This window comes from Berghia stephanieae, chromosome 3, assembly GCF_034508935.2.
Source record: "Berghia stephanieae isolate SIO BIC M18660-M18661 chromosome 3, UCSD_Bste_1.3, whole genome shotgun sequence".
Taxonomy (NCBI): Eukaryota; Metazoa; Mollusca; class Gastropoda; order Nudibranchia; family Aeolidiidae; genus Berghia; species Berghia stephanieae.
Genome location: NC_088362.1, coordinates 88,125,416 through 88,134,855, shown reverse-complemented (window position 1 = coordinate 88,134,855; position 9,440 = coordinate 88,125,416). Strand labels below are relative to the sequence as shown.

General features: G+C 37.2%; 2 protein-coding genes across 3 annotated transcripts in view; one reads left to right on the top strand and one right to left on the bottom strand.

Moving 5' to 3' along the window:
* LOC144968748 (uncharacterized) overlaps positions 1-9,440 on the bottom strand; it is a 62,991-nt gene that overhangs the window by 44,056 nt on the left and 9,495 nt on the right. The window lies entirely within an intron of this gene.
* Positions 46-9,440, top strand: part of LOC144968749 (uncharacterized) — a 57,780-nt gene continuing 48,385 nt past the window's right edge. Inside the window, exon 1 of the mRNA XM_078907390.1 lies at positions 46-135. Coding sequence (XP_078763516.1) covers positions 75-135 — 61 coding nt within the window. The 5' untranslated portion in view covers positions 46-74. The remainder of the gene's footprint in view (positions 136-9,440) is intronic.

The window sequence follows — 9,440 nt, the reverse complement described above, 5'->3', positions numbered from 1 at the left end:
TATAAAGGCAGATGAGAGGAAAATAAAGCCACAAGACGAAAATGACACGGGTTTACGTGGGGTTCTTAGCTTAGATGTCTTCAGTGCTTTGGAATTCTAAAAACGGATCGCCTCAACGTATAATGAACTATTTAGGTATGTTTTACAATAAAATTAAAAATTGAAAAAGAAATATTTATAATATTATTTCCACCAAGCAGAAAGCTGCCAACCTTACTTTTACTTGAATTATGCTCAATTAATTCCAAAGTGACAAATTAGGGAGCAGATCAATTACTATCAGGGAAATCAAATAAGTTGAGTAGTCCCCAATTCGTATTATCATTGATAATGCACTAATTTAAAACCTAAACAACAATGTTTTTACACGTCATAATCCTAACTTATCAAAACTATGAAAGGAAAAATTATAACTGTTCTGACACGTCAAAATGATGAAATACTAATTTGCAATAAAATTAACATTTTTACTACTATTGTCATTACTACTATTACTGTTACTGTTACTACTACTACTACTACTACTACTACTACTACTACTACTACTACTACTAACTAACTATACTACTACTAATTACTACTACTACTACTACTACTACTACTACTACTACTACTACTATACTACTACTATTCTAAAACTACTACTACTTATACTACACTACTTCACTACTACACACTTCTAATACCACTACTACTACTACTACTACTACTACTATACTACTACTACTACTACTACTACTACTACTACTACTACTACTACTACTACTACTACTACTACACTACTACTACTACTACTACTAAACTCTACTACCTACTACTACTACTACTACTACACTACTACACTACTACTACTACTACTACTACTACTAACTACTACTACTACTACTACTACTACTACTACTACTAACTACTACTACTACTACTACTACTACTACTACTACTACTCTACTACTACTACTACTACTACTACTTCTACTACTACATACTACTACTACTTACTATACTACTACTACATACTACTACTACTACTACTACTACTACTACTACTACTACTACGTACTACTACTGCTTCTACTACTACTACTACTACTACTACTACTACTACTACTACTACTACTACTACTACTACTACTACTACTACTACTACTACTACTAATATTACTACTACTACTAATACTACTATTACGTCTACTACTACTACTACAACTACTACGTACTACGTACTACTACTGCTTCTTCTTCTACTACTACTACTACTACTACTACTACTACTACTACTACTACTACTATTACAACAACTACTACTTCTGTTACTACTACTACTGCTACTGCTTACTACTACTACTCTACTGAACTACTACTACTACTACTACTACTACTATACTACTACACTACTACTACTACTACTACATTACTACTACTACTACTACTACTACTACTACTACTACTACTACTACTACTACTACTACTACTACTACTACTACTACTACTATACTACTACTACTACTACTACTACTACTACTACTACTACTACTACTACTACTACTACTACTACTACTACTACTACTACTACTACTACTACTGTTAATAATAATGATGATTGCAATAATAATGATAATAATAAAAGCAACATATATTATAAGAGTTACAATTATGACCTTGATTCCACGAAGGAGGAGGAGTTGGGGGATGAGGATATAGAGGAGGAGGAGGAGGAGGAGGAGGAGGAGGAGGAGGAGGAGGAGAAGAGGAGGAGGAGGAGAGAAGAAGAAAAGAAGAAGAAGAAAAAAAGATGATGAAGAAGAAGAAGAAGAAGAAGGAAGAAGAAGAAGAAGAAGAAAAGAAGAAGAAGAAGAAGAAGAAGAAGAAGAAGAAGAAGAAGAAGAAGAAGAAGAAGAAGAAGAAGAAGAAGAAGAAGAAGAAGAAGAAGAAGAAGAAGAAGAAGAAGAAGAAGGAGGAGGAGTAGGAGGAGGAGGAAAAGGAGGAGGAAGAGGAGGAGGTGGAAGAGGAGGAAGAAGAGACGTGGGAGGAAGAATAGCTCTTTATGTTGCCTACATTTCATTCTAAAACATCAACATATTTAACACATTAAATTATATTGCTCTTTTATATTTTTCTTCTCTTTCTTTTTTTTTTTTTGTGGAAATTAATTTGACAGACTGAAGATGTAAATAAATTGATTAGATTATTTTTAACCACGTGATGGGTGTCTGTTAAACGGGTAATTATTTGTAATAGAAATTCTAATATACACAGCTATTTTTTACTCAATAGTTCAAAAGCTTACGGATTATCTTTTTCACCTAATTTTGCATGCCTCTACTTTTTAAATCTATGTTATTTCCAACTTTTGCTGCCTGCAATTATAGTAATGTTTCGGTTTATATATATAAAATATATATATATATATATATATATATATATATATATATATATATATAAATTTAATATAATATATATATATATATATATATATATATTGGGGAGATGTGGACCCCGTAGAGTGCTCGACAAATTCTTGGAGCGAATTATTAATTATTTGTTCTCACCTCGTTTTTTTAAACATATTCTCCTATAGCATTGTTTTGTCCAGAGAAGTGTCTGGGAGGAATGTTGTTCTGTCTTGTCAGTTGGCGCCAATGGTGTTTCCCGATGGAAGCATACACCTGTCCACTACACATTACACAACGCAATGATACAACCACTTCCCCAAACGACCCCCACTCCAACACTGCACCACACTCAGTTTGTATACACAAGCACAGCTCCCCCCCCCCCCCCCCCCCCAAACACACACACGCGCAACCTACATCCTGAAACAAAATTGGCGCCAACTAACAAGACGCAACAACATTCCTCTCGGACAACTCAAATCAACCTCCCTGATTCTCCAGGAACTCTGGACCAAACAATTTTTGCCGTACTACCAATGTTAACTTTTTGCCAACCAGAACAGAATTACAGATACCATTAGCTTTTTTAAAAAAGTGGCTCTTTCAAAGGCCATTTCGGAATATTTTGGTCTCACCGCCTCTTTTACTCATAAAATAGCGACTGTGGATCAGCGATACGATGTCTCGTCTTGTAACAAAGACAAGTGACTTTGATTGTGATGAGTGACCTGATTGGTGGCGATGGCCGTTATATTATGGTCCGGCATTCTGTCATTGAATAAGGCATTTTTAGGACATTGCCACACTCAACTTGGGTGTGAATGAATTTTTGACTTGTGTAAGAGCGCGAGTCCAAAACGGACAGCCACCTGTGATTTAAATTGTAAAACTGGAAATTAGGTTCCATGTGACTTGAGTTGTGACCTGAAAAAACTGAAACTAATTGAGCATGAAGAAACCACGAAAATGCCCTCATTTAAACATGTACATTTGTTATATTTCATCTCATATGCACATGTGGTTAGAAAACTCTTCATATACGGAGCAGTGTGGCTCAGAGGAATGGTCTTTGCGTCGTACCCGAAAAGTACAGTTTGACTAGAGAGAAAGAGAGAGAGAGGTTGATAGCCATTTTGGCTTTATAAAAAAGACAACCCATGACGATGATGATGATGATGATGATGATGATGATGATGAAGATGATGATGATGATGATGATGATGAGGAGGAGGAGGAGGAGGAGGAGGAAATGATGATGATGAGGATATACATGAGTTTATGATATCGTTTGTTAAGATACCAAATATTTCGACTCAAAGGACATTGACCAGAGTCCAGAAATGAGGACCAAACAAGATTTGTTCCCTTTCAATTTGAGGCTTCATTCGCCTGTATAAATTTGTGGCTGAAACTCATTCGATTTAGTTATGAAGGCCCTGACCGAAGTCTCAAACCTGAAACATAAGCGTTTATGTCGAATACTTTGTGATAACAAGCTTTTATATTAAAACGAATCACATGATATTGATTAATATTTCTTGTTCTTGGTTCCGTGAAATCTCTATACATTACTGTTTAGAGTTTAGACGTTGCCCGCTGTCTGTGCTAGACGTGACGTCATCATGTAGATAATGGAATGACGTAAACTTTGAAATAATGGGGTGGTAAGTCCCAAGAGAAACAGTCTCGTAAATATTTTGCTCTTATGGATTATCTCTTTTGAGACTCTTACTCACGTGAGAATACACGTGTGACTTATTATTTTCATTTTATTTCATCTAGCTATAAGTAATCCAACCTTAACATAATTAATATGAACATTTATAAAACGCATGGCCACGGATTTACAAAGCTCCATGAGCTTTACAATGTCTCATTTATCCCCCCAGAGCGCTACAAGAGACCATATATCAACTCCACACATTACTAGTCGCCTGTTAGGCGAAGTTTATGTGTTGGTATTCTTACAATATTCGTCGCTGTATACTCATTCACACCTGAGTCAAGTTAATATTCGAGTGTGCTATGACAAAGAACTTTTATTTTCTAAATTTATAGATTAAGATTCTCCTTTTTTCATAGATTCACGAGTTGTTGACAATTTGGAAGCGTTCATAATCTATGAATATAATGATGTCATGGCCTTCTAAACAAAATGGTCATCCTGTACGATTCTTACACTCTTGCTTTTTAAAATTTTTATTTGAATTCCGGACGTGTTATCAACTGCTGCACGAGCTTGCTAGAGTGTAAGAACTCTTTTAATCGAATCCGATTTTTCATTTCTGAATAAAAGGTCAAAAAATGGTCAAAAACGTTTAAATGAATCTAATTTTAGTGAAATATAACGCTTGAAAATTTGACGTTACAAATTATTCTTGTAAACTTGATACCATCAAACTACGTTATTTTTTTAGGGGGGTGGGGGGAGGTGAGGAATAAAGGGTGCTTTTTTTCATTTTACTCAGTGTTATTAAATACATTACTGAATTTGTTTTTGTAATGCAAATTTTTATCTAGTGACATTAATTGCCGAAATTGTTTTATGTACATTGGCGGGTTTTGGTCTTTTATACCCTTTCCCGAGAAAATGTAGCAATTTTATAAACCAATTTAACATTTCAAGACCAATTACAGCCGTTTCCAGACCAAATTCAACTTTCGAAACCAAATACGACACTGTTATGACGTACGTCCAATCCAAATTCAAACATTGCCCAGTCCAAATTCGGCAAGTAGTAAAACAAATTCGGCATAGCAAAATAAAATGTCGGCACGTTGAAAGTAATAAAACAGAGTATGGAAGCGATCTTATAAGCAAAGCGGTTTTGTTTTCAAAGGGATGTTACTCTCCTGAAATTAACAAAAACTTTGCTTAGAAATCATTGAAAACATTCGATTCAATCCGATCACTCATCTATCTCATCGAAACATCAACGATGCCTCGACAAAGTTATTAAAAAATTAGTATGAGGACAAAATACGATAAGACAGAGATGCTTCGATCGGGGCGAAGATTATGTTCTTGCAGAACAACTGGGAATAAAACGATCCATCGCTTATTCCATTGTTTGGGGAGTGGGGGGGGGGGGGGGGGGGGGGGGGGTATCTGACGGTGTTGTCAGCAGCCCAAGAGGAAGAAAACGGACCTCTGAAGTCACTGAACAGATGAGAGCAATGGTAGTTGACATTGTGGAAAGAAATCCATATGCAATGTTAAATTTAAACAACTCACAGCTCAGACTAATCATGCCACGTGTAATGCATAATTCGAAGTCATTTATCGCAAACACCCTTAACAACTCGTTAATCGTGACAAAACAACTGAAAGAAACAGCGATCGAACGAAATCAGCAAGATTAAACTTCGCAACTAGCCTCTCCAAAATGCGCCAAGACTTCAACTGATATTTGTTGACGGAGTAGGTAAGTTTAAGAGTTTGATTGTACAGTGAGAAAATGAGAACCACTCCCCTACCCCCCCCCCCCCCCCCCCCTCAATAGTAATGGAAGCTATGATAGAGAACAAAAACCAAACAATCTGAAAACCCGAGAGAAATTATGAGATAGCTAGCTACTAACCAGCTAGCTAGCTAGCTAGCTAGATAAATAGATAGATTGATAGATAGAGATAGAGAGGCGAGTCATTTTGTGTGTGTGTGTGTGTGTGTGTGACGGTGTGTGTGAAAGAGAGAGAGAAAGAGAGAAAGAGGTAGATAGATAGATAGATAGATAGATAGATAGATAGATAGATAGGAAGATAGACAGATAGATAGAGATAGAGAGGCGAATCATTGTGTGTGTGTGTGTGTGTGTGTGTGTGTGTGTGTGTGAAAGAGAGAGAGAGAGAGGGGGGGGGGGGGGAGAAGAGATCGAGATAGAGAGAGAGAAAGATAGAAAGATAGAGATAGATAGATCGAGAGAGACAGAGAGATAGATAAATAGATAGATAGATAGATAGATAGAGAGAGAGCGAGCGAGCGAGCGAGAGAGAGAGAGAGAGAGAGAGAGAGAGAGAGAGAGAGAGAGAGAGAGAGAGAGAGAGAGAGGCACACACACAAATACACACGCATGCACACACATAAAACCAGAGAGAGAGAGAGAGAGAGAGAGAGAGAGAGAGAGAGAGAGAGAGAGAGAGAGAGAGAGAGGTTGATAGCCATTTTGGCTTTATAAACAAGACAACCCATGACGATGATGATGATGATTATGATGGTGAAGATGATGATGATGATGATGATGATGATGATGATGATGATGATGAGGATGATGATGATGATGATGATGATGATGATGATGATGATGAGGAGGAGGAGGAGGAGGAGGAGGAGGAGGAGGAGGAGGAGGAGGAAATGATGATGATGAGGATATCCATGAGTTTATGATATCGGTTTGTTAAGATACCAAATTATTTCGACTCAAAGGACATTGACCAGAGTCCAGAAATGAGGACCAAACAAGATTTGTTCCCTTTCAATTTGAGTCTTCATTCGCCTGTATAAATTTGTGGCTATCGCATTTTATCACTCTTGAGGTCTTATCTTTCTATATCCTGGAATGTTTTCATCCCATCACTTATGCAGTGTAGGGATTAGTTATATTATTTACAACCAAATGAGGACAAGAAAAATGGGAGACGACTCTTAAAGAGCGAGAACTCATACTCTGTCATTCGCAAGGGGCATTAATAAAACAAAAGTCTATATTAGCCAAAGTGGATTGGCGCCTCTAGTGAATGACTTTTAATCCCTTAATGTTTTAGATAGTTTCGGGTGTCGGGATGAGAAAGAGGAGGAAGAGGCGGATGTGGAGGAAGAAAAGGATGATGAGCATGCGGAGGAGGATGAGAAATGAGAAGAAAAAGCAGAAGAAGAAGAAGAAGAAGAAGAAGAAGAAGAAGAAGAAGAAGAAGAAGAAGAAGAAGAAGAAGGAGAAGAAGACGGAGGAGCAGGCGGAGTAGGAGGAGGAGGAGGAGAAGGAGGAAAAGGAGGAGGAGGAAACTGAGGAGACGATGAGGAAGAAGAAGAGGCACAGGAGGTGAGGGAGGTGGTAGAAGAATACTGTAAAATGCGCATAGCTTCCAAATTATAATTCTTCAGGGTGTACGGGGCTTTGGTACTGCGTATTATCCTGGTGTCCGCGGCATTACCCCTCTCCTTACCAACTATAGTAAAATGGTCACATTCGTTACGATACAACTAACATTATTCTTATTCAAATTTCTCTTGTACATCATAAAATTTAAAGAAAATGTGCAGTTTGTTGTAGAGCATGTTTTGCTAAAGAAATTATGTATCGCAAGAACTTTACTGCTATTGTGTTTGAGTGATAAAAATATATTTATTTTATGTTAGTTGGGTGTGAAGTTTTGGGGGAAAATCCTGAAAAAGACTGGTAAGGAGAGAGTTAAATTGGCTAATTGTTTAAGTTAGACAGTAGAAAAAGGATAGCTTGCTGGCAAGTTGTACAATTTGAAATGGTCATCGTGTTCCGGAAGGCGTTCTAGAGGAATTAATGAAGCATTATGAAAAAAACTGAGCGTAGTGAATCCACTGAAATGCCCTCTTCAAAGGTTCATAATACTATTATTTTGTATGGATAGTATGCGCTGGATAAGAAACTCATAACATTGCCATCCGGAAGTACAACGAACCAACACACATAATTATGTGTAACCATGAACTTTTATAGAGCAGTAAAGTTAGGTGCCCCAAACGTAAACAAAGGTCGAGAAGCACGTGGCAAACCACATGTTCCTGTCTTGACAGCTCACGTTCCAATGTAAATAATAGAAAAAAAAACCTTTAAAATTTGGCTGTTAGGTGGCAAAAGAAACACATATTCATAAATACTCGATCATGCATCAAATAATGTCTAGATATGGATATTTTATGGAACAAAAGGTAAAATTTTCTAAAATTTATCAAAAGTTACAGTCTATCTATTTTTAGACCAGAGCAAATTATTGCGCTGGTGTGAACAAAACGAGAATTATTCGGAGCCTGATTTTCATAATAATTTAGCCTTATATTATTATTTCTGCAACTGTTAGATTTTATGTAAACATATTTTCAATACTGAAAGTGTATTGCCTACAACTCAAACTACAAAATTGGGAGACCTATATTGTGCGTAAATTATTCCGGTCCCTAACGGAAATCACTAGCAACTTGTTATTGTTTACGTTTGGAGCACCTAACTTTACTGCTCTATAGTCTGGTTAATACAGCAGACTCTTAGGTCATGGTCAGTGCAGCTGGGCCCATCCTGGCATTCTCTAAGGATGTGCTCCATCGTCTGCTCTGGGCATCCACATGTACACAAGCTTGTAGTAGTAGTAGTAGTAGTAGTAGTGGTAGTAGTAGTAGTAGTAGTAGTAGTAGTAGTAGTAGTAGTAGTAGTAGTAGTAGTAGTAGTAGTAGTAGTAGTAGTAGTAGTAGTAGTAGTAGTAGTAGTAGTAGTAGTAGTAGTAGTAGTTGTAGTATTAGTGGAAATCGTAATATTAGTGGTGGTAGTAGTAATTGTAGCATGAAAAGTAACTGTCTAATGGCAGCCAAAGCAGCAGCAGTGGTAGTCGTAGTAGCAGTAGTTGCTGTAGTATTATGGACAATCCCACGATATGCATTTGATACTGCCTACCAAGTACGAATGATAATAAGGGGAGCAAAACGATTCCATGGGCAATGGAATTATTCATAGAAATGCCTATTAAGGCCTACCATTCAGTGCATTTTGCATTGCATTTGTATTCAGGCTTTTCACCAACAGCATTCTCTATTCTGCAGTTATCTGACATAACATATAGTTTCAACTTTGGCGAGAAGACTCTTTATCCAAAACATCGATCGATTAAAATGAACATCACCTTGTTAGTATGGCTTCTGTTCGGCAATGTGGTCTTCTGGTATGACACTCGCCTTCGGATCTGAAGGTCCTGGGTTCGAGTCCCTATCTGTGCGGCGCATAGATGGGTCCTTGGAAAAGTAGCCTCACTCTTTAACTTCACCAATTTTCTCACCGTACATCATGTGTTAAAATTGAGTACCAT